This window comes from Danio aesculapii, chromosome 1 (genome assembly GCF_903798145.1).
Source record: "Danio aesculapii chromosome 1, fDanAes4.1, whole genome shotgun sequence".
Taxonomy (NCBI): domain Eukaryota; kingdom Metazoa; phylum Chordata; class Actinopteri; order Cypriniformes; family Danionidae; genus Danio; species Danio aesculapii.
Window position 1 is genome coordinate 30,755,355 of NC_079435.1, and position 27,304 is coordinate 30,782,658.

The window sequence follows — 27,304 nt, forward strand, 5'->3', positions numbered from 1 at the left end:
AAGAATTTAAAATTATATATTACCATTTTATACAAATTTGTACATTTTATACAAATGCTTTGCATTTGTTGAAATGGCTTTAATATAAAAGCAAAAACAAAGTAAAAAAAAAAACTGACATGGATGACAGTTTGTCAGGTCAAATAAGCAGACCTAAACAAAAAAAAAAATGGACAGAAACTGGCACTACCACATGGCTTTTTGAAACCAAAGAAAAGTTGTAAAATAGTGGACATCTCTCTCTCTTTCTAATTTTTTCTCCTGGGATGTCCTAATGCTAGATTATTGATTAACTTGCCTCAACTAAACCACATCATCAGACAACTAGATGGAATGCATATGAATTAGGCCTGCACAATATATTGTTTTAGCATTGATATTGCATTGTGTGTGTCTGCAATAGTCACATTGCAGGATATGCACTGTTGAGTCGGGACTATTATTGATCAGCACAATCAAATTATAACCATAACAGAGTGAAAGTTTATCATTGGCATGTGTTTTTCAAGACCATTCTGCCACAAAAAGTACAACATCTGTAACTTTATAGAAGAATACTTTTACTGAAATACAGTGTTGTTTACATTTGACATTTAATTATTCAATTTCTGTTCCTGAATACTGAATACTATTATTAATTCCTTTTTTTCCTTTGGTCTATTGTAATTACTTTTGCTAACCATTTGTTTATTTTTTATACATTATTCACACCCTTACAAAATCACTCCAGTTAATCTAAATTAATGTTATGTATATATATTAGGGGTATACCGATATTAAAACCGAACCGAAATATCGCGATACACCAACCACGATAAGTATCGCAAAACTTGTCTCTAACTAATTTAACCAATTTAAACACATCTTTATTTTATCAAATTTGATTAAATTGTATTAGTAATGATGAGCTTTTGTTCTAAATATTATATTCTGAAGTTAGTATTTTCCAAGTGCATGTCATGTCATGTGACTTGAGTGAGCGATCACACTCGGTTCCTTCTGTATACGCAGGATGGCTGCTTCGCATATATTGAGATTGCAGATCCCCCAGACACATTTATGTCACCTGTGTGGGAACATTTTGGATTTCCAGTGGAGTACAGGAATGGAATTTGTGTCGTAGACAAAGCGCACGCCTATCTGTCGTAACTTTCACGAAACCTACTTATAAGGAATAACATTGTGCTAATTTCACAATGTGAGGGTGTAAGCAAAAGACTGACAACAGAACTGCCAACAAAAGGGATTTAATGTACAAAAGTGAAACCAGAATAATGCCCAAATATACATAAGAGAAATATTTGAACTAATAAAAATAATATAATAAAGTAGCAAATTCAAACAAAGTATCAAACAAAAATTTGTTAAACTCGAGTAAGGGGACGATAGTGAAGCCAAACAAAAGAAAGAAATATAACAAAGCAATTCTAACTGATGAATAACCCCTTACCTCGCCAGAAACAGATGAAAAGAAAAGAAAGGTCTTCAGCGCAGTGCGCCGTATTCTTCCCTATGCAGAACTGAAGAATAATATAAATAGAAAGATGACGTTCACCTCTTACCTGATGTCTTTAACAATACATTTTCTACGTGTTTGCAAAATGGAAGTCCTACGACATCTTCCCTATCCACCTCTGAGAAAAGAGTGAACTTGAGGAGGTATAGCTTAAAACGGGAAAGAGCTGAACTAACAAATCAATCGAAATAAAAATGAGAAATAAAAATTCTCAAAGTGGGCAAAAGTAATGCAAAATAATTTACCCAAACGAAAGTTAAGCAAAAATAACAAAATCATAATCATGCCAGCAAAATACACGAAAAACGAGATTAAAGGAAAAAGCGCTCTTCTCTGCTTTTCCAGACAGCCTTTCTATATCTCGTGTCACATCACCCAATGATGATAGATCGGTCTCCTGACCATACAGCTGTCGTGAAGGCGGACTTACAGAAATGACAGGCATGGAGAGAGCGAAAGAGAGAAAGAGTAAGAGAGAGAGAACGGGAGGTAGAGCTGAAATGACACCCAAATCCGCTGCTTTATACTAATCATCCACCCGCCCGCACATATAGTTTTATCTGATAGCCTATATGTATCTGCACTCGATTGTCACTTTAATAATTTAATGCTTTGTTTTAGGCATGATGACAGGTCGGCATGGATATTAACAGCAAATTTAGTAAGCTAAGCTGCGCATCGCTGATAGTAAAATAATAGGTTAATCTTAAACGTTTTTTATAAAAACAAAAGTTTGTCTTTAGACAACATTTTCAAGTAGATGCGGAAAGTAAAAATAAAACATTTTAGCTTTTACAGATACAGGAACAAGATAACAAAAACGGTGCCACTTCAGCCTAAACGGCAGCTGTTGTGTTTACTTGGCCTTTTTTCTTCGCACTGCAAAAACAGAATAGCATCTACTGTGCCTGGATTCGGGCGATTCCGCCTCGCCTCCTAAACGCCGCCAGCTGCACTGAATGAGCGTTCGCTCACACCGCGTGTTGTTGAAATGAACAAGATCAATGAGCAATTAATCAATGTATTTTTATTACCCGACCCGCGGATTATCCGCAGCGCCTGCGGATAGGCTATAACTGCCATCTGCGCAACACTAACGGGAGGCAAAAATAAAACTTATATGCAGCTACAACCGTAACATCAGTTACAGACACAACTGCAATGTATTTTACTGGTGAATATGTCATGTAAAAACACTTTACAAACACATTATATTTTTTCATTAATTTAAACGGAAACCAATTATTTAAATGAAAACTTATAATCAAAAATGAGCATCACTGTCTGTGTCTGCACAGAGATCAAGCCTCTCACCTGAGAATGTGGAGATTATGGTGTTTTTGAAGAAGAACTTAAAACTTAATTGAATAATCCAAATGTCCTTAGAGAGGACAAGCCTGTTTATCTTTCACTAGTCTACACTGCAGGTATTTATTTAATTTTAGTTTACTTAGTTAAGATGGCTGCACTAAAGAGAATAGTTTTTCTGACAAGTCTATATTGGAAGTATTTATTTAATTTTTGTTGTTTACTCAGGTAGCCTGACTGTACTAAAAATGTTATGGCAAAGTTAATAAAGAAAAGGTTTAGTTGTTCTTGTTATTAAGTGAATCTATTGTTCCTTACCATTGCTGTTAAGATGTCATCAACCCTAACCCCACAGCAAACAGAAACCGAACCGTGGCTCCAAAACCGTGAACCGAACCTTTGGTGTATCGTTACACCCCTAATATATATATATATATATATATATATATATATATCTCAGGAAAAGCTAAATATTGCAATGCCAGCTTTTTCCAATATTGTGCAGCTATATTATGAATCAGCAGAAATGGTGGAAATGGAGGAAACTATCTTATAAAAGATGGATGGAAGCTCATAAATATTTCATAGGCATAAACATGTAAGAGCATTTATTCAATGAGAGCTATCAGGACAAAAGACAATCTTCTTAATATTTAACAATAGAAGACCTCAGATGGTCATGTTAAACATTATGAACCATCTGTTTGAACAATCAATACAAATGACCAAAGTCAACATGAAAGAGCAAAAGACATTAGCATTGACTGGAAGGCACTTATGCTGACAGAAATATCTTAAATACAATAGAAGCGTGGATCCAAATACTTTTCAGACTGTCCTTTAATGGGACACCACTGATCTAATATACGACTGTGATATTTATAACAAGACTATGGAGACCAAAGAATGAGTATCTGTGAAAGCTGCAGTCTAGACGCATTCTCTAATGTTATATAAATATATGGCCTCCTTTGGGTTTGCACTATGTGATCTGGATTTAATCAGGTTACAAAAGATTCTCAATACGGTGTTATAAAGACATATAGATAAACCCTAAAGTATTCGTATAGGCATAAACTGATCCTCTATGCTGCACACTGTGGGAATTTCATCAGATGGAATATTCCCACGCTGAGGGGGGCTTGATGAGGCCCCTTCCAATTCCTCCGAAGTTACAGTAAGAAATCTTCCATGTGATGACCACTCACTGTACAAGTTTATGAATGTGTCAGGAAGGTCAGCTTGCTACAGTTCTGCTTAAGTCTTTCCAGATTTTGATTCTGGCTTTTGCCAGTCAGTTACTACTCTTTGAAAGCTCTGTGCACAACTTGGAATAAAACCAGCTGGAAAATTGCGTTACCTGAGCCTAAAATCAAGGGTGCATGCAGAATGCAGATGGGTCACAACTAATGACCAACTAGTTAATTGATGAATGTTTTTTTTTTTTTTTTAATTATTATTCATTTTTAGGTTTGCATGGTAAATCACATGTTATTGTTGTGTGCATTTGTCAGTAAATCTCCAGCACTTGCATTGAGAAGGACCAGCACTTACTACAGCCATAGTTTACTGCCAAGCTACGCAAAACTGCATGCGATTTAATCATGCAAATTGCAGATAATCATTGTGCAATATTGCTTGCATAGCTACTAAGTGAACTACAGGCCTTTGAATTAAATGCTGCACCTGAAAGAACACACAACGAATACAACATAAAATAAAGTTTAACCCCAAACTCACATCATAACTTCAGTCGAGAATAGGCTTGTGCCGGTATTCGGTAATGCGATAAATCACGGTAATGAATATGCACGATATTGTTATCGCGGGCACTTCAAAATACCGTGAAAAATAATAGATCCGAATTTATATTCTTAGAACGCGCCTTAGCTTATTTTCCATCAATCGCTTGAAGAAACACTGCATATATACTGCGCAGAACTGATGCGCACTCTGATGTAAACAATCCCCACATGTAGAAGCCCTGTGTGCGCGCCGCCGCTGCCACCGCACTATAATCCTCACACGCAGGGGCGGACTTGCCATCTGGCAGACCGGGCACTTTCCCGGTGGGCCGACGTACTTTTTGGGCCGGGCTGATCATCGTCTTATGATTTGATCGGCCCATAAAAGGCTTAGCAGCCTATCGTTTTTTTCTGCCTTATTGATTGACGCTGCTGTGATCTGTGACTCTCTGAAAGTAGATGCTTTTTTTCCCGGACAGACAGACCGGGCCGGTCCGTGTGACACTCTGCAGCCCATTGGCTCTTTTCGGTATTGACATTGGGCTGGCCCAATCACAAACTCCTATTTTGGACTCCGTGTGAGCGTGCGTCGTCTGTGTGTATTTGTCAAAATAGTCGAGAGTCAGAGAGAAGAAACGCAAGGGAGGCGCAGAGAAATCGCAGGAAATACACCGGCGTTTCATTTAGCGATTCTGAAAAGTTCTCTGTTCATTCTAGTACACGGCTAAAAACGCAAATCACGTGACCACACACTCTCTGCCCAGAGCTGCAGCCACTAGTTCAGCGGGTAAGCATAAACCCCAGGTGAGAGTATAGTGCATGTCAGACAGTTCATCTGCTGGGTGATCTCATCTCACTATAGTTGTTAAACGTGATATTGAATTCAGCTTGTTGTCTCTATCTAACAATTCTTATATCTTTTGAATCACTTGTTCTCAGTTAACTGTTTTGACTGAGTGCAAAGATAAGCTAATATATTAATTTATGTAACCACATACACTGATTCTGCACATTGACTGATTGCTTACCTTTATCGTTTAAATTTAATGTACGTTATACTGTTATAATGGCCATTATTGGTTATTAAAACTGATATTCTGCAAAAGAGACAGTGTAAATCAAATATCAAAATGAAACAAATTTAACTTATATTATGTTTTCATTGTTTAGATGCCCATGCATTAGCAGGCAGTTTTTGTTATGTTTATTATTGAATAAGCTAAATTGACTGTAGTGTATGAGTGTGTGTGAATGAGTGTGTATGGGTGATTTCCAATATTGGGTTGTGGCTGGAAAGGCATCTGCTGCATAAAACATGCTGGAATAGTTGGCAGTTCATTCCACGATTGCTGATCGAAGACGGTTTCCCTTTGCACATTCACTTTGATATAATTGCTCAAGTTTACTTTTATATTGTGTATTGTTTTATTTATATTTATTTGTATTTAAATGTTTGTAGTACTTTTAGTTAATTAAAAAGTTATTAAAGTTACCAAGTTAAAAAAACTGAAGTTTTTTCTGTTTTTTTACCTGTTTCTCTAGTAAAATTACAATATCGTGATAATACCGTATACCGTGATAAAAGCTCAATCAATTAATCGCAGCATGAAAATGTGATACCGGCACATGCCTAGTCGAGAATGTTTGAAATAAGCCCTTCTGTGAAATGATGCAGCTTCTTACAAAAATTTTTATTTTATTCTAGAAGTGACAAAGGTATTGCATCATCACATACTTCATTATCAGGAAAAATATAATAAGAAGTCTCTGATAAACCATATGTTGTCATAGTAATTTGTACTCAAATCAACGAAAGCAGTTAAATCTTCTGTTTATGCCTGGTTGCTCTCATGGTTGCTGTTTTTATACTCAGGAATATGTCTTATACAGTATAGAACACATTCAATTTTTGGTTCCAACCAAAATTAGCTGGAGTGCGGATTGCTTCAGTCAATATATTATCCCAAAATAAAAATTCTGTCAACAATTACAATTATGTGTTGTCCTAAACCCATGGAATAAGCCCAAACACAAATACAGATGAACACACATCATCATTTGAGATTCTGATTTCCATATTTTATGAACAAAAGTCAAATAGGTTTGTAAGGGTAAGTAATGATGTCATTTTAATTAATATTTAAAATACTGGCAAGTTTAATAAGATAACAGATGACTACATCTTTTACATACATAGAGCGCAAACACACTCCACAATTTGCATGTTAAACTCTTCCACTGTAAGCACCCCTTTCAGCCTTAAATCCTTCCTGTATGCGGCTACAGTGAAACTGTCAAAGGTCTGCTGAACCTGGCTGACCCGGAATCTGCGTGTGGGCCAAACAGTGAAGCTGACCTGGAAACAGGATTCACAGTTTCCTGTCTGGCACATGGAGGTGTGATTTTAAACGGTCAATAAAATGCCCATAATGGGCAAAAAATTGACAGGATGGTTACTATTGGTTTGAAATCCACCAATAATGCATGTGAATGTGTGTGTAGATGAGACAGTAAGTGAACACTGCATACTCACCTTTAATTGAATCCATATAAGGGTTATACACGTACTAGCACAAACCTTGACTCATAGCATGTATTATTAGGATTCTGAGTCAACCTGAACTTGACTGGTGTAACAGTGCAGATCCTGCTAAACAATTGTAAGGCATGCTAGCTACAGAGAATGATAAATAGCAATTTACAGCCAGGGGCGCAACTGCAATTTTAGTGAGGGGTATGCGGGTTCAAGCTTTTTTAGGTCTCTTCAGTCTCAGTCTTGCAGTATAAATCAGACCAAAGACATTTTTATTGACTGAGAAATAGGGCTGCGCAATACATAAAAAAATTATTAATATCGCGATAATAGTATATGCAATACCCATATCGCAGAGAGGTGCAATCAATTTAATTATTTTATGTGCCAAGCACTAGTGTGCTTCATGCATAGGATTTTTATCCAGATCTGATTAATCAGATGGGCCCTTTACAATCTTCATCAACACCTCTCTAGTAAGGGCTGTTAGTTGAATCTAGAGCTGGAAATAAGACTAATGCTAAGAGACAAGAGAGGAAAATGACAAATCAATAAGAATCCGAATTTCCACTGAGGTCTAGTGATGGGTCGTTCTTGAGCGATTCGTTCATTTTGAACGAATCTTCAATGTGACTCAGGAACGACGAGTCCTCTCAGGGAGTGATTCGTTCATCCGCGCATGTGCACATTTGTGCAGGTGGTTTCGTTCATTTTTTTGAGTCATTCATTACGTGAAAGACAGAAGCCAATCATATGCGTTTAGAGCCGGAAGAGAATTTGATCCGTTCATCTCTCGAGTCCTCGGTTTGAGTCGTTCGTCTCACTTACTTGACTTAACACTACAGCAGAATTGGGTGTAGAAATTAGTAAATTGTTCTAAATCCTCTTTAGAGACAGGTGCATCATCATCATCATCATTAATTATTATATTATTATTATTACTGTGTGCATTTCTGTGATGCATTTTTTATCTTAAACTGTAGCTCCACTGTACACTGCAGAGCCTCAGTCAGTAATAATGTAAAACTGCATTTCTGTTGCATCATGGATCATATTTTAGACTTTTCACAAAATTTCATAACATTTTCTTAGAAATAAAATAAAGGTCTGTCTTATCGTCACCAAGTTGTTGTTACTTTTTTCTGGTGGATGTGTGGTTTTATTTTCATTTCTGTTATTTTACAAATAAATGTAACCATGCTTTTAAAAATACATATATTGTTTGTCTATTCACTGCCTTGCTATCAGAAAAACAAACACTAGGCAATATAAAAAAAATTATCAAAGTCTACAATTACAAGTAATTTGTTCATTTTCTATGCAGACTTTATGTATTGGTCTCATATTTGTAAAAAAAAGATTGCATTTACATTTACTCATTTAGCTGAAGCTTTTATAAGTTTTAGTTTTTTAAGCTTTTTGAAGCAAGTAATGACAAAAGAAGCACTCTAAATCATCAGAATTCAGAAGGAAGAAACAGACTCAGCCCATCCAAGGTTCGGGAGCTTGTGTTTTTGAATGCTAACATGCCTTAAGCCAAGTCCAACAACTAAAGCCACAGAGTGTTGTTTTAAAGCTTATTTAATTCCATTTATTTTAAAAGAGACAAGCTTGTTGTGCACTGTTGTTTTAATATTCTAAAGTCAAGTTGTTAAGCTCATTGGGCTCTGTGACTTTTGTATTTTTTAGTTTAATTTATTTTTAACAAAAGATTGCCGTTTCATTAAAATAAAATCTATTGGGAATAGTTGCCCTATTTGATATAAAGCTTTTATGGCACAATTGTGTTATTTTATTTAAAGCCTACATGTTTTTATTTATTAAAAAAGCCTAGCTTGATGTGCACTATTTTGTGTTTCCTTTGTTTGTTTTTATTTACATTGTGATTTTAAAGTAATTTGTTTTGTTATAAAGCTTTTCTGATTAAAAAAAAAAACAAAAAAAATACAAACAACAATTAAACAGTGTTTATAGTGTTTCTAATGCTTGCTAAATATCATATGTAAAAAACGATTCACAAAGACAATTTGATTCATTAAATAACTCATCTCTTATACTTTCACGTTTGTGACAAAAGACAGAACGAACGACTCGAATGAACTAAGTGATTCATTCATTCGCGCGTGTGCACGTTGTGTAGTGGAGGAAAAGATTAGTTCATTTTTTGAGTCCTCAATTGGGTTTAAGTCGTTGGTTCATCACGTGAAAGACAGAAGCCAATCATATGCATTTAGAGCCAGAAAAGGATTTGATCTGTTCATTTCTCGAGTCCTCGGTTTTGAGTCATCACTTTACATGCTGTCAGGTGATGAACGAACGACTCAATAACCAGAAGACTCAAAGGTGAACTAATCATGGCTCCTCCATGGCTCAGACTGTGCATAGGTTAAGATTATATATGACTGTCAGTGTGACATGAACGAACTACTCAAATTTGACATGAAGAGGTGAGCTGAGCAAAGAGACAAAAATACCACCAAAGACCAGGTAAACAATGAATGACTATTTTCTTTCTTATAGCATTCTAGTTATTACTTGTTTGTATTGTAATCAACATTTGGGCTAGTTGTAGATGTGTTTGGAAGCAACTTGTAACATTTTAATAATATTTTGGAAAATTTTACAAAATGAACAAAATGACTCGAAAAAAAGATTTGTTCATCTCGATGAACGAGACTCAAAGGTCCGAGTCAATAAAATGATCCAAACTTCCCATCACTACTGAGGTCTTCCTTCATTCGTAGTGTTTTTAAGTATAAATGTTTGCACCTTCAAGTAGTTTTTTTTTTTATTTAACTGTCCCACCAAAAAAAAAAGTTTTGGATTGCATTTAACTCCTAATGTCGCTAGTTAGCACACTCAATGGATTTTTTTCTAAAGCATAAGTTCTTAAATATCAACCTCTACCAAATGCTTGATATGTCGTACTGGAGTTATACATATACTATGAAAAATCTGAAAATATTAAGTGCAAGACCAATGTATTTTAAAAAAAGTATTACATAAAATATTTCAGATTCTCATTTAACACGTTTTTTTTTTTTTACAAAAAAACTAAACAAAATCAAGTGTAGTAGTGCAACACGATTATGTTTGTTTGATTTTTTTGTATACCAACAATTCTGTATAGTGTAAACCGTTATTTAAAAGACTTTAACAGTCCTACAGACATTATTTAAAACAGTCAAAACATGGTCAACCATTCAGTAGAGCAGGCAGTTAAAGGGTTAATCAGCTCAGAAAATTATCCATTAGTATGATCATAACATAGTCATTGTCATTTTTTAAAATTTCTGATAAAATAGCGTTTTGCAAGTTAGTTATGTCATAAGAAATTATATTAATCGCAACACTCAACAATGATATTGCATATTTTTCAAATGTTGCGCAGCCCTACCGAGAAACTTCCAGCCGAAGATGTGTGAAAATTAAGTGGTGGATTAACTGCAAATTTTTATTTGGTTAATAGGCATTTGCAGAATAAGTCACTCATAGCTCATCCCATTTATAGATAACAAATAAAAAAAAGTTGATAGATGCCTGTTACTGGTAGACAGTTGGTGAAGTACGGCTTCAGTGCAAATCATTCTTATAAATTAAGTAATTTATCACCAAAAACATCTCCTTTGCATTTGCAAACATCACACAATACTGGTGAAAGTACTTCATACTTGCAAAGATTTTGTTTCTGTCAGTCAAATTTTTACAAGCAACATAATACACTGCTTTCATATAGTGCCTGTATTTCCAAAAGGATATGATGTAAGCTTACTGGAATGTGCAGTGGGAGAATAAGCAACAATATCGCAAACATAAACAATTTAGCAACAAATAAATAATTCCATGTGGGCTGATTTCACACAGCAGAGACCGGATATGCTCTGAGCCTCTGTCCCATCTCTTTGCTCTCATTCATTCATATTTAGAGCAAGGTCATGGCCCTACAGCTGCTTTCTGGTCAGTGAATGAAATCATCCTAGATGAGCAAATGAGATACTGCATTTAATGCTTTTCTCTTAAATGGAATAACTGACAATTGAATTAACTGGCTATTGAATTATTAAGACCTCACCTCACGTTTGCATTATTTTCTAATAATTCAACAGACCGAAGTAATTATTCCACTCATACTATGGTAACCACAACTAAAGTCACTGCTCATATATTGTATTTCAAGACATTTGTCAGGTTCTTGTCATTTACAACTCCTGTGTGTAGTACTAGTTTCTTACGCATCTCATCCAAAGCCTCGGGATGAGACAAAATATCAATATGATGAATTTATCATGATATTTCTGGCAGCTATACATTATCAATACTCTGGCACAAAGTATTGCTATTTATCTAAATGTACAAAAGATCTGAATGAATTAATCAGTCTGAAGGCTCGTACACACTGGGACACTTTTCGCTAGTGGTGTCACAGATCACAAATCTCACGGTTTGGATGAAACTAAGGTTTTTGAGTCATGGATTGGTCCATTGGTCCATTCATTTTCACAAAGTCATTTTCTTTCTATTTATGCAAACATATTCCTGCAAAAACCATTGGTTTAACAAACAGAACTTAGAAGCTGTAAAAACTGAATCTCCCTCAATTAAACGCAGATTTGTATGCAGCGCTTAGAAGGATTAATAAACATATGCAAATAATTATCATTCATATTGCACGGGTTTGAATTGAGATCACAATCTTTTAATGTTTAATCGTGCAGCTTTACACTGAACGCATTAATGATAGCTAAACAAACAGTGACAGAAAACCCCTTTAATTAATAGCCTAAGAAGGCATTTTGGTCCCACCACAACTTTTTCCATCATTATTATTATATTTTGCAGAGACGGCAAAATGCTTTCATACATGTGATTTAAAAGATCCCGGGAGGCGATCACTCTGCGATTGTTTTAAATGTTGTATTAACCTACAAGTTCAAAAAAGTTATTAATCCATGGGTTAATGAGTTAATCCTACTATTAATACTAAAAAATCTCTCATCTAAGGAAAAAGAACTTTCTGACCTGTCAGTTAAACTGTATTTACCTGCTATTCAGTTTCACACAAATGCAGCTGTGCATGCTATGCATCAATTCATTATAAAGAGCAAAAGAAATCACTTGCATGCAACTTCATAGTTATGCTATAAATCAGTAAGCCATGCAATTTTCAAAGAGCTGGGGATGGATTGCATGCTCATTCTATTAATCGATAGAAGTTTCCAATTTTCATCAACATTACACATTATTTTTACTCTCTATAAGTGGATGTTAGTAAAGTAGGCTAGTATTTTTGCGTTCTATGAAAAAGATCTATAGAATAAGAAAAATGTATTTTGATGGAAGGGCAGAACATTGTGATATCATTTCCAGCTGGATGAAGTAAAGCTGTCGTCATGGTGAGATCACGGTGAGTGTCACGAGGGGTCAACCATCTTTGGGACACAGATGGAAGGAAAAAAGAAAAGTTCAGAATCTGGGCAATGAGCCACTTAATATGTTCTTGCCAGACTAGCAAGTTTAACAAAGATTTTCCTTGGGACAAATACTGAATTTTACAGTTTCTAGTCTTTCAAGTTTTTTAGATTGTCCAGTCTTGGGAAGCTTCTTTCAAGCAACCATATTAAAAAAGTATACCCTAGTATTTCAGTTTGTGCAATATAAGCTTCTCTGGAGCCATATAAAAATCCAGGCTGATAGTGAAATAATTACACCTGCATACTTTGATACTAGGGGATCAGGTTGGTCAGAGCAAGCACAATTTAATCTTTTTTTTTTTACAGCAATGCACCTTTACACTGATTTTTGGGCACAAGAAACTTTTAACTTGGCTGCGTAAAGAGGCCTTAGAAGGGTTTTAAGATGCAAGTAAGATTATATGCACAGGCATAATCTAGCTAGTGGGGGTTTTGCATTGTGAACCTGTGAGTCTGTCCAAATATACATGAAACTAGGCCTGCACAATATATTGTTTCAGCATCGAAAGCAATCTGTGGATCTGCAATAGACACATCATAAGATCTTCAAGTTGGGATTATAATAAACCAGAAAACATACAGAACAAAGTTTCAATTTAATCTAATAATATGAAAGACGTTTATTTGGATGTGTTTTAACACCTGTGACTACAATTTAACTTGAATTTAAAGCATTTGGGCATAAAAAATCATAACGTTTATCACTTTGATAAACATTAATTGGGCTTAGTTATTTAATAAATTACAAACTTCATTCAGCGTTATTTTACATATTGGTTCTATACTTCAATACTTTTCGACTCCATCTTCTAAACTTCAATAAAATGTGGTTTATTTCCTTTTTACCTTTGTTCTGTTGTTTTCATCTGTGCTTTAATTCATTTTATGCAGATGGACTCCCCTACAAAGCATTCCAATCAATATAAAATTAGAAATTCTTCCCAAATAAAGTCATCTTGTGAAACTATATTCATATCTCAACGTACAACGTAGAAAAACTAAATATTGCAATGTCAGTTTTTTCCAATTCCGTGCAGCCCTACATGGAACTATTCATAATTATACATCTGAAAAATTAAAAACCTCACGACTGTCTTTTAGCTTAATTGCAAAGACATCAACTACAGTATGATTCATATGTACATATGGAAAAAGCTAAACTACAATAACAGTAAGAATACCTGTTATGGTATCTTTTGTTATATGTATTTTTTGGTGATTATACTATTTGTAATGACTCAAAAGATCAGTTAATGAGGATAAATGTTTATTGTAGTCTGCTCTACAAAAAAGACATATTACAATTAGTGTTAAATAAATAAGCCTGTATTCAACACACAAAGCTAATTTATTTTATTAGTTGATAGTAAATCTTAACATGGAATGTTAACAATGAATGCTACTATTAGAAATTCTATTTTCTGTGCACTCCTTGCTAGGGCTCAAAATGTGATTTCAAATGTTGCTATTAGCTAATCGCAAGAGGCTGCCATGTGGAATATATATGTATTATTTAATTTCCCCTGCCCAGAGCAAATGCATGACTGCCGATTGAGTGAGCACACTTTCGTTCTGCCCAATCAGAATTGCACAACTGTACTCTGCGGAACACCCACAATAAAACAAACAAACAGGAAAGCGCAGACGAGTGTGAGGATGCCGTTTACTGCTTCAGAAGCATTAATAGACTGTCGTAGAATTGTCTAAAAAAGCACCATAGGTACCATATGAAGAGTTTCTTCCTCAAAGTCAATTGAAAGTATTGCCAGTGAGTGACATTCAATCAAGTAGCAAGCAACAGCAAAGTACAATTTAAAAGTTGTTTCAGCCATGTTAGTTTGCTAAGTGTTTTTTTGTTTTTGTAATAAGCTACACTATCTCCCTGATTTGAGTTCAACTCGTTAACGAAAGGTAAGGTCATTTTATTTGTGACTTATTTGAAAAAATTGTGTTTTATTTCTGAATACATTCATTCATTTTCTTTTCTATCACTCACAGCAGTTAAGCAGTAAGAAGCTATGATACAGATTATTGAGTTGAAGCTTGACTACAAAATTATAAAAATCGCAAATCAATAGAAATTGCAATATCTGTCCAAAATAATAATAATAATTATATATATATATATATATATATATATATATATATATATATATATATATATATATATATATATATATATATATATATATATATATATATATAATTTAGATATTTTCTCCAAATCGCACAGCCCTACTCCTTGCTAATTTAGTCTCACTTTGTTTCTTTATCAGTTATGCCTCGGGTAAATCAGAGGTAGTTGAGTGTATGAGTCTTGCTCGGGTAAGCCAAACGAGAGAAAGGAGCACCTGATGATTGGTTTTACCAGCAGCAGGGCATTTGCTGGTCTCCAGGTGCTAGACTGCGGGTCCTTACAGCTGCTGAGGGCCTATCTGGTTTCACTTTCCCTGGTGACTGTGTTTCACGGAGGGTTACCATTCTCTTTGAAGGTCTGCCCCCTTCTCAGAGGGGGAGCTTTGGTAAAATAACACCAACTAACATCTGAGTCTTTTGTGTGGCCCCAGCTCTTAAGAGAAAGAAAATTGTGCTGACCTGGGATCCAACTTAAAGTATCCATTTGCTACATGTTATATTTCTTAGGAGACTAAAACGAAATCTCAAATAAACAAACCAGCTAAAATCCACAAACCAGAAGTCAAATCAATCAATCAATCAACAGATTGCCTCAAGATGATTTAATGTATAGAACATTTCCTCTTGCATAGCTGGATTATCTTCCCTAAATGTGTGATTGGCTGTAAACTAATTTCACAGAGAATGATCTTTGCCTCAGTGAGATGCATTAGCAACAGCTGTTTTTCTCATACACACTGCTTTGTCCACTCTCATGCCCAGAGGACCCTGCATTTCCTTCTCTACCAGGCAGTGTACAATGAAGAGAGGAAAACGGTTAAATCATTGACGGACTGCTCATTTTCTTGAGGTCAGCAATTCACAGACTACATCCCACTATTTTGCACCCTTTAGCTAGTAGATGACAACCTCTAACAGAAAACAACTAGAGCAGATAAAAAAGCACACACTGGGAAAAAAAATGGGATAAGTGGCACCAGATCATATAATTGAAAATGAAGTTCCCGTCAACCTTTCAGCAAGAAATACTTCAAGTCAAGAAAATTTTTATAAGCAGAAACACTTCAATTGAAGGAAACCCCTTAGTAGATCTGTGATTTACACAAGTCACACACTTTATAGTCATTTGTCCAAAATGGAGTAGCTGCTCTATACACCAAATACACTTTGAGCTTATAGTGTTTTCTTTTTGTCATTAATACACAGTTGTGACTAGGCATAGCCCAGTATAAGATTCTGACGGTATGATAACCTTGGATAAAAAAAATAAAATAAAAATAAATAAATAAAAAATCTGTTTCACGGTTTTGTGCTTACTACTCTAAAATATATTATTTTTTTAAATGTCTGGGTAAAAAACAAAAGTATTTTCCCCCTTTGAACACAATATATTTTATTTTGAGAAACATTTAAAATATTTTAGAGCAGTAAACATGTCAAGCTAAATAATTCAAATGAATCATTGACTTCTGCTGTCTTCATTAGTTTCAAAAACACAGATTTCTTTACAATTTAAAATGGCATCTTTGGATATCTTTTCAACTTTAGATACTGTTGTCAGATAAAAAAAAAAACTTAAAAAACCATAAACATACCTTAGGCACGGAATGGGAGAACATTTTGGCAGCTTTAAAACCTTGACTTTACCAAACCGCAGTATACCTTAAACGGTTATTGTCCCATGCCTAGTTGTAACACATTGTCTGGTTTAAATTAGATCTTTGAATAGGGACAGCGACATCTGATGACATTATTCTTGTAAAATAAAATGTAATACATTTACAATTTGGATAAAATGTTATAGAATAAAACATTTTACCAATTTATAGATTATGCAAAAATATCTTATTGAAAAGTGTGATATCAAGAAATTACATGTACTATTGTAATTTCTACTTGCTTACCGCCCCTGTATCTAACCACAAATTCAGTGACAAGATTACATTTTAACACCCACTTTAACTTTAATGAACACAACGCAGTGCCAAAAAAACAACCATTCGTAAACGTAAGCGAAGAACAGCATTAAAAGTGGCATTGGATAGCATTTGGAGAAGGACGCGTGACAATAACATTTATGACCGGAGAGACTGTAGCAGGACAATGAACAGACTGGACAGCATGGCCTAGAGCGCACGCGACATGCAAATAAAAAACGATCAAACATGCAGGAAATCTTTATACCGCCTTCCCTTCCACCGCAGTCACATCAACAAACTTATGTTTTTCGTTTGTGAACCCTGTATGATTATCAGTTGGTTCATTTTCCAAAATGCTAGCCTTTGAGCTCGGATGGGTGGAGACCCCCAAGCTGACAATTGTCTCAAATGATATTCATTTTAAAGAGCAGAGATGGGAACATAAAGATGTGGAAAAACAACAACAAAAACTCCCTTCACAAACGTGGGTTGAAGAGGTGATGAAATGTATGGGAGTTATGTTTTGAACACACCCAGGATCAAGCCAACATACAACAGCGCTGCGTGACACGTGACGACTTTCTCCGGTGTTGTTAGGGAGTAAAATGTAGCAGGGTAATAATTATCAAAACGATACACCGATCACTAAATCATCCGCTTGTCACGTTCACGTCAAATAAGCTCGGCAACACACCCAGAAATGACGTTAACATGGTTGTTCTTTGACTGGAAACGAAGCCAAATGTTTTCAACCAAACTCAGGGAATTCATTGACTGATGATGGAGAGCTATTTGTGCACGTGGTAGATAATGTCCCATTGTCAAATGACAAAGATGAATTCGACCCCTTTCTTTAACACCCTCCATGCCTTTTTGCCCAGCCAATTTTCTCATAAGGACAAACAATAACAGCAGACAGTATAACTGAGCCACTTTCCTAAGCGATCCCAAGCCTTTCCTGACGTAAATCCACGTTAACAGAACGCCACACAAGTTAGAGCATATGTAAGAGTAACGTAAGTTATCAAACATAAGAAAGATGAGTTGATAGAAGCCACTTACCCAAACGACGAGCTCCTCGATGTAACAAAACAGCCGACAAATATTTTATAACAATAATAAATGTAAATATCCAACGTTCCTGGTGGTGAATAGTGTCGTACTTTTTTTACTACAAAGATAAAATATACATACGCCCGATCCAATTTGTTTAGTCTCCTATTAACACATTTCGGTTTCCTCTCCCATTCTCTCTCCCGGAGAACGGAGATTGCTGAGCGTTCCTCGCGTCCCGTTTCCTGTCCTGCCCAGATTCAGCGCTCGACCAATCAGCCCATCACAAAGAGGTGCGTGGTTCTTCCCTCTCTCCACACGAGCGCACCAGCAGGCCGCTACTGGTGCAAGAGCTCAACGGGCAGCACATGTGCACATATTATTATAGGACTGGAATCTCTTTTTTTATTACTGCTCTGACCGTAGACTGCAAAAAAGGCTCTGACCTGTTTTGGATAAATTTTCTGATTTATATGTCATTTCATTTCAGTGAAGAATGGTAGATTTTTTTCACATGTAAAAAAGATCGGTTTCATGCAAGTTCATAAGGAAAAATCGCTAAGAGAAAGTGTAGCAAGCTCTCCCTCTGTCGGAGAAAGCCACAAATGCGCACCTTTTACCAATTATTATTATTATTTTTATTATCATTATTATTATTATTATTATTCTTTAAACAACATAACAATATAACAAACAATATAATGCCAGGGTGATAGAAGGTAAATAATAATAATACAAAAATAAACATAAATAAACAAAACAAACACACACGCACGCACGCACACACACACACACACACACACACACACACACACACACACACACACACGCACACACACACACACACACACACACACACACACACACGCACGCACGCACACACACACACACACACACACACACACACACACACACACACACACACACACACACACACACACACACAAAAGTGTATAAACAATTAAACAAAATTCTTACAATTATAGACAAGCAGGACCTTTACAAAAATGTTGAAAGTAGAACACAAATGGACCGTTTTAAAGGCATTCCTATTAGTACTATATGTTGAATACCTTTCTAATGAGTGTTCTGTGGTTACAGAGTAAACCGCATCAGACGTTATAACCACAGATGACACATTTATTGTGATTTAATCTTATGATCGACGGATATTTAGGCATATAAAACTGTATCAGGAAATTTTATTAGTTTTGTTGTCTCTTGTAAATAGATATAGATATAAACAGATAGATATTTTAGATATAAATAGTGATATTTGACAATGTCTAATATGTTGAATATCAAGGTTTGTTGTGTCTGTTTGATAATTAAGGATTTGGCTACACAACAATGTTTTTTTTTTTACAATACAATTGGGATTTTGGGGGACATTATAGGGACAAAAACTAGATGTTTCTGATGAAAATATGGGCAGTTAAAATAATAGTTTACCAAAAAATGAATAATTTACCCACTCTTCTTTTGTTTACAACATATTAGACTCTTTCTTATGTTAAACACACAAGAAGATCTTTTGAAGAAAGCTAAAAACCTGTAACTATTGACTTTACTATCTAGCTTTTTTCAAAATATATTATTTTGTGTTTAAAATAAGAAAACAATGTTTACAACCTCACAAGGGTGATTAAATAGTGAGTAAACGTTAGTTTTTGGGTGAACTATCCCTTTAAATAGGAGGCTGGTGGATAGAGGACCAGGGAAAACGGTACACATTTTTGAATAATTTTACTTTTATGAAATAACATTCAAATTAGCAAATGTTTTAATTTATTTTCTGTAATTACAGTGTGGTTGATAAACGATAATCCTTCACATTTTAAACTTGGATCTAAATATATTTTACAATTTAAATTAAAATTCACATTGTTCTGACCATGTTTGATATGTCTTTCATTCCAAAACATGGTTCCCTTCATCGTAGTGCCACGCAAATTTATTGTCTATCCGCACACACACCAACTGCTCAAATTTTGCTGAATGCTATGTACAATACCTACAGAAAATCATCATACCCCTTTGAAGTAATACTTTATTTGTCATGCAACCTGGAATTATATCACATTCCAAATAACTTTTTTCTGCCTTTGAAATGTTTTTGTAGCCTTCTCCTGACCTGTGCCTTTCTGCAACTTTATCCCAAAGGTCTTTTGAAAGTAGGGTGTAATGTGAGTAAAGGTATTAGATTTTCACAGGGCATGAAATTTTCTATAGAGGCAATATATTCACAGAATATACAGGTTGTAGCAGGAATAGTTGACTGCATCTAAAAAATAAATCGATCTCCACCGCTCTCTGCTGGACATGTATGGTTAAATCACTTTCTAAAATTGAAACTACCATTTTTTACTCATACCAGCATATCAGAAATTTAGTCTACCACACTAATATGCAGAGACAATTTATATTTAATTTATATGATCTTTGAAGTGTGTTTTTGTGTAATCAAAAAAGTACTGTTAATTCATTTTAGTGTAATTATGCTAATAAGTATCAAATATCCCCCAAAACAAACAAAAAACAAACAAACAAAAATAGTTTAAAAACTTACTTTAAAAAAGTAAATAAATAAAAAGATATACAACCCCAAATCAGAAAAAGTTGAGACAGTATGGAAAATGCAAATAAAATGCAGTGATTTCTAAATTTACTTTGACTTATATTTCATTGCAGACAATACAACAAAAATATTTTTCAAGAGTTTTACTTTTTGTTTTTTGTTTTTTTAAATAAACATACATTCTAATTTTACTTCTTGCAACAGTTTCAAAAGTTGTAACAGTAAAGCATTTACCACTTTGCAATGTTTCCATTCCTTTTTACAACACTTAAAACACTTGTGACTGAAGACACTAAGTGATGAAGTCTTTTAGGTGTAATTTTGTCCCATTCTTCCTGCAAACAAGTCTTTAGGTGGGCAACAGTATAGGGACTCCGTTGTCACATTTTGCACTTCAAAATGCACCACACATTCTCAATTGGAGACAGATTGGGACTGTAGGTAGGCCAGTCATGTATCCTCTTCCTCTGCATCCAGGACTTTGCAATGTGTGCAAAATGGCAAAATGTGGTTTCCCTTTGTTTTGTTGAAATGTGCATGGGTGTATCTGGAAAAGAAGGCAGCAGAAGCAATGGCTTAAGTAGGTTAATTAGGTTAACTAGCCAGGTTAGGGTAATTAGGCAAGTCATAGTATAACAGTGGTTTGTTCTGTAGACTATTGGAAAAAAAATAGGGCTTAAAGGGGCTAATAATTCTGACCTTAAAATGGCTTTTAAAAAATAAAAAACTGCTTTTAGTCTAGTCGAAACAAAACAAATACGACTTTCTCCAGAAGAAAAAATATTATCAGACATACTGTGAAAATTTCCTTGCTCTGTTAAACATAATTTGGAAAATATAAAAAAAGGGGGGGCGGGGGGTGGGGGGTGGGGGGTGGGGGTAGGGGTTAGGGGCTAATAATTCTGAATTCAACTGTATGTATTGTGGTACTTGACAAAGGTTTGCCAAAGTAGTCGCCCATGGTATAGCTTATAGTAGATGAATGACCATTCTTGATGAGATCTAAGATCAATGTAGTTTAGCTTAGACTAGCAGCCTTGTCCTTTACCTACTGAAATTCCTTTAGATTCCTTAATTCTTTTAATTATGTTATGCACTGTTGAAGGTTAAATATCCAAATGTCGTCCTATCTTCCTTTGAGGAACATTGTTTTTAAACATTTCAAACATTTTCTCATGGATTTGTTGTCCTAAAGAACTAGACCTTTCTTGGATGCTGCTTTTGTACCAAATCATAATTACAGTAAATTTACAGTAAAGTACATTAAGAAATCACTACTTTCTTTTTTCATTTGTATTTTCCATACTGTCCCAACTTTTTTTATTTGTGATTGTATAATTTGTAATATAAAAAAATATATAAATATTTAATTTCCATGAGCAAGTGCATATTGTGAGGAAAATGTATTTGTGCTATTGTGAGATGGAATGTAATGAAGTGAATGTTCTGATGGTTCAGCTTTTTCTGTTTGGAAGCATCACTTGCCCATGGGAAGCTCTGTAAACATATCATTTTATCACGTGAGCGTGGTTCATACAGGAGCTGGATTTAAAGTGTATGTACAGGCCATGAAACTAGTTCCAGTTTTACATAAAAAACCAAAAAACCTCATTTGCATGTGCTGTCATATGAGAGGAAACTTGACTGATCAGACTCTTTCTTTCCATCAAGGGAAAAGTACTATGAAAACAGAACATCATCAGTATTGTGGGTTGAAGACAGTTTCTGTTATTTCATTTGGTTGCATAGAGATCAGAAAGTGCACTGCTGCTGACACGCACTCAGCTTTAGATTCAAAACAGGAAACTTGAAATCTTAATAAATTACATTTTTTTCCCCGTTTTAGAATGCGTCACTCTGTTCAGTCCAAAAATGTTTGTTTTTTTAAACAAATGCATGCAAGTTTTTTTTCAGATCAAGAATGTGTAATTTTCTGTGATGAGTCCTCGCAGGTGCTGACTGTATTTTTCTTTCTCCATCTCTCTTTCATGTAAATCATCTCACTGTTACTCTAAAGTACCAACCCAGTTTAACCCTAAATAGCTCCTTGTCATTTCCTCAAACAAACAAGAAACCCCCTGCAGGGTCTCCTTTACCTCCCCTTACTGAGGAAACACCAGCTGCTGTATGATGCTATGTAGGACACCCTGAACTAACGCGCAATGTGAAACTTGCAAATGACATCAACCACAAAGGTTGCAAAGAGACAATGGAAACTTCCTGTTTCAACCGTGTGTTTCGCTGAAGTCTACATTTGCCATATATGTGCGCCATACAAAACAGTGATGAAACGAAAGGCAGTGGATTTGCCATTTCCACCAGCATTGTGTGAACACTTAGAATACACCAGATGGAGATTTTCTGGACATGTGTGACCTTCTTTAGTCTCTGTCTTTTCCAAAGCACTCTATCTGAAACACAGAGCATGTGCAAAGGTAAGATCTTGATTTCTGTGCTTGACCTTAAAGCTGCAAAATAGTGGATACAGTGGGTATGCTTACAAGTTTTATGCAGCTGTTCTCTTAAGCTGTTTGCATTTGAAATATTTCTTAAATGTTGTGCATGTAACCAAATGCATACACTCTAAAACCCAACATTCAACTTTATCAAATGAAATGAGTGTAGTTAACTCAAAATTGACTGAAAGTTACTTCTGCTCATTTGAAAAGAGTTTTTAACTGTTAAAGGTAATGAGTTAATTAAATACCTCATTACTTCAACTTAAATGAAATAAGTTCACAGTACTTATATACAGTAGATAGTTTTTTTTTAACTCAAATGGTTTGCAGCAATCGGTTTCCTCAAACAGTTTGAGTTGCCTTAACTTATTGGTTTTTACAGTACTCAGTTGATTTGAGTTCTCTTCATTTATTGGGTTTTACTGTGATAAAATTACTTTAATTACTCAAATGGATTAAGTTCACAGTACTCATTAGGATTCGTTTTTGAACTTAAATGGTTTGTTGCAATCGGTTTACTCAAATGGATGTGAGTTACCTTAACATTTTGGGTTTTAACGTGTACCGATTCATTCATTTTCATTAATAATTCAAATGAAACCAGTTAAGAGTAGCAACCCCTTTTTAGCCCATATTTACAAACCCTTATTTATGTGACAGAGATTTGGAATTATAACTGCCATGGCCTTTAATCTGAGAAGCCTACACGGGCTTGACACCCCTAAAACAAAGCACTGTGAATGGAAAAGTAGAATAAACACATATTTTTATGACTTGTTAATTATGATACAGCATATCTGTCTTTTTTTTAATTAACTGCTGCATTAAATTTTCAATGATTTGATTTATAACACATCATAGTTGGATTTGTTCCATGTTTGACCCAAATTTGCATTAAAACAAGCAATCATTTTGAAGTGTATTGCTTATTGTAATTAAATGTTTTTAATAATAATGATATAAAAAATAAAATAAATAATGATTAAAAAATTATTTTCTAAGTAGCAATTATGTAAAGTTCAGAGTAAGCTCTTTGTTTGTTTACATCTTGGCAAAAAAACTGTGTGGGTAACAGAAACACGGAAAGTCCCATTATGGTAGTGAAACATAAATAAATAGTAATAAATAAAAGGACCGTTAAAATTTTAGCAACGGTAACATATTCTTCATGGATTTCTAAAATGTTGCTAATAGTTAATAAGATGCTTGTACAGCTTAAGTTTAGGTATGAGATAACGGATATACAAAATGGTCAGGCATTTATGCTTGGTTTGTAATTACTAATAATCTACAAAATAAAATAAAACAAAATACAAACTAATAAGCAACTAAAATGAGAATGTCTCCATACTAATGTGTTACCAAAAGATAAAAGTCTAATAAACAATTCGCAATATTCTATTAAAGCATTATATTTATATGAATGCACACAAATCTTATTATACATAAGCAGCAACCCGATATATTTTTTTCATATCTGTGTAAAAAGTAAAAAAAAAAAAAAGAAAAACAGTTTTAGGCTAAAATTCTAACCCTTTCAACCTCTTTCAAAGCTGTGACGATCTGCTGCCGAAGAGGTGTTAAAGTCATGTCAACACACAGTACACTGAAAAAAATTATTCGAAGATGATTCCTTGGACTTACTAAATTGTTTATGTTAAGTGGTTGTAAACAATTTATTTGGGCTGAATTTAAACAAACACATTAAGTAATTTAATTTGTTTGTTTAAATTCAACACATAATTTGTTTGCAACAATTGTAGTCGTTTTCAGTAATACAATTCAAACAGACAAGAAATTATTATTATAGCAGCAAATATCTTTAAAGACTTATAAAAAATATCTATTTATCCATTTATCTATTAGGTTTAATGGGTTATTTTACTCAATATTTAAATTTTAGCAGTTTACTTTAACATATTCTATAAAGATTTAGCATTTGCATGATGACAGATCAATCTTAATTGATCTGTATTGTATGAAATCAGTTCAATTAATGCCTCCTCTTTCGTGAGTCGCTTTGGACAAAATCGTCTGGTAAATGACTAAATGTAAACTTGCACAGACATTGGATTTGTGACGCTACAAAGTATCCATAGCTTAAACCAAAACATATTTTAAAACAAATATTCTCTATACATTTTACAGCACACTGACTTGGCGTTAACATTCTCACAGCAGAAAACACTATGCTGAGAGAATTAATCACGGTGCACAAGTATGATTCAGTCTTTCCTTTTTTGTTTCCAAAGCACGTCTCTATGACAACATTTCTCCACACTGCAGTTATGAAAGTTGTAAAAGAATTTGAAATCAAGAAACTATTATGTGGAATGATCTCAGCACATACCGTATGTCCATGCACATTAATCAAACATAATGTTATTCATACCAGCAGGTACAAAAAATGTAATCTCAAAATCCCAAAGTGCCTTTATCTTCAAGTAAAAAATCATATATCTTCATTGTATTGTAGTTTAGCTGTAACATAGAAAACATAGAGTCTGTGGGTGAAATACAAATAATACAATATATTTTAGAGGACAATGAATTTACATTGTACTAAATCAGACTTGACACACACACACACACACACACACGCACACACACACACACACACACACACACACACACACACACACACACACACACACACACACACACACACACTTACACACATACAAAAAAAACGTTAAAACAAATGCTTTAAACGACTAGTTAACTTCCAGAATGACTGGTTACCATTGAGTTCCATTTCAAGTTGAAGCCACCATTAACTTCCATACTTTTTTTTTTGCTATTGAAGTCAATGGTGACCATCAACTGTTCTGATACCAGCACTTTCAGAAATATTTTTTGTGAAAAAAACTCATACAGGTTTGAAACAATTTGAGTAAATGATATATGTCAATTATGTGAATTGTCAATAGAAATTGTAAGATGTAGGCTTAAATAATGGAGCTATATTTGAATAATTGTACTCCTCTGCACTGCAGGCGAACTCCCACCGATCGAGTACGTGGCACTGAACAGTACTGTTAAAGTGGTCTGCCCTAAACTCAGTGCACCAGAAATGGACTTCAGATTGTTTAAAGACTGTGATGAGGTCATCTCCATTTATGTGAAGATAAATTATACGTCCATCCTCAAAACGAAAAAAAACACAAACAGAGAGTTCCCTGCCGAATTCAGTGTTGATTTGGATAACAGTACCAGCTTCATCCTGGCTGGTGTGACTGTGAATATGACAGCCCTGTATACCTGTGAGGCCAGCATAAGCTATCCTCCTCCATTTAAGAATGTGGAGCACAAACCACAAACTATTGTGTTTGTTGAAGGTACGTTTGGAATTGATGTTATTATAAAACAGACAATTTGCAGCATTGTACAACATTAACATATTACATTAAGCATACTATTATATGACTAGAAATTTGTTTGTGAACAGCCAGGTCAGAAAAAAGGCCTGATCTTTGTCAGCAAAGCAATCATCTGAATTTGTGGGTAGCTTTTGGATTCCTGGCCTTATACGGAGTGCTAATGACTTGCATCACTATCCTGCGGGTAAATCAAATATTCGGGCAGGGGTAGTATAAGTTTAGTTGGTGAAATGCTAGATTATGTATAATAGCTGTTGCTGATGTTGAATGACTACACAGTTGATTGTATTTTTGATGTCTTTCCTATGTCGGTGCATCAGATCAAGCCGAGACAAATTGGTTATGCCTTCAAGGACAGAGAATGTGGCCGGAAATGGCAGGGGGTTCAACATCCAACCCGGCAGGGTTTTTACATACAACCAAGAAACTGTTTGACATCATCTACTGTAACAAAACCTCTCTAAGACGACCATCAAAACTACAACAAATCTGACAGCCATGTTTTAAAAGCATCAGTGGCATCCAGAGACAAGTCCAATCACATTGTTTTTTTCCTGTTTATATATTTTCATTTAACTTACTATTAAATGTAGCCAAAATATTTTATTATATTTTTATTATACTGTAATGTACAGTGATTTCTGAACTGTATAATTTGATCTCCCAACCCTTTTTAATCTTAAAGACAGAAATCATTCAGCATTTGTTTTATATACTATGCTATTTGAAATAATTTTGTTAAGGTGATTAACATGATTTTGTTGCATAAGGTTCTACTGTACTTGTTTCTTTTTCAAAGATGCAATGATCTGATGCCGAAGTGGTGTTAAAGGCATGTCTGCTTAGTCATATTGATACAGTGCAAATTGGAAGAGAAATTACTTTAGCAAAAAAAAAAAAAGTTAATTAAGAATGTCTAAATGTATTATTATTATTTTTTTTAGTTTTTGGTTTACTCCCATATTAACATTTTTATCAACATGTTCATTTAAGATTTTGTTTATACACTGTAAAAAATATAATGAACAGTTTCTGTATTTTGTGGTTCACAAGTGTGTTCCAATGATACTGCAATTCATTTTTATGACTAATTACCTCAGACATAATGATTTTTGTTCTGAACCAATTAAATAATTTTCCCTTAGCTTTAACCTAACCTGAACCAAATCCTCAAAAACCGTATTATTATTGACTTCTGTTACTTTT

The 27,304-nt window shown here is 34.6% G+C and overlaps 2 protein-coding genes across 5 annotated transcripts in view; one reads left to right on the top strand and one right to left on the bottom strand.

The window, feature by feature from the left end:
- Positions 1–17,891, bottom strand: part of raph1b (Ras association (RalGDS/AF-6) and pleckstrin homology domains 1b) — an 85,659-nt gene extending 67,768 nt beyond the window's left edge. For all 4 annotated transcript variants that reach the window (XM_056458772.1, XM_056458764.1, XM_056458748.1 and 1 more), the window contains exon 1: positions 17,691–17,891. The gene's annotated coding sequence lies outside the window, so the exon portion shown is untranslated. The remainder of the gene's footprint in view (positions 1–17,690) is intronic.
- Positions 17,892–22,506: 4,615 nt separating this feature from the next.
- si:dkey-1h24.6 (uncharacterized) lies at positions 22,507–27,054 on the top strand. The gene is made up of 4 exons (XM_056476329.1): positions 22,507–22,694; positions 25,715–26,056; positions 26,167–26,282; positions 26,419–27,054. The coding sequence occupies exons 1-4, from the start codon at positions 22,610–22,612 to the stop codon at positions 26,560–26,562; spliced, it is 687 nt and encodes a 228-aa protein (XP_056332304.1). The 5' UTR covers positions 22,507–22,609; the 3' UTR covers positions 26,563–27,054.
- Positions 27,055–27,304: the final 250 nt, after the last annotated feature.

Bases quoted from the DNA above. Each gene is read 5' to 3' on its own strand.
- si:dkey-1h24.6 (XM_056476329.1), top strand. From the start codon at position 22,610: ATGGAGATTTTCTGGACATGTGTGACCTTCTTTAGTCTCTGTCTTTTC. The intron at 26,057-26,166 runs GTACGTTTGGAA...GTTTGTGAACAG, and splicing joins AACTATTGTGTTTGTTGAAG to CCAGGTCAGAAAAAAGGCCT. The intron at 26,283-26,418 runs GTAAATCAAATA...TCGGTGCATCAG, and splicing joins CTTGCATCACTATCCTGCGG to ATCAAGCCGAGACAAATTGG.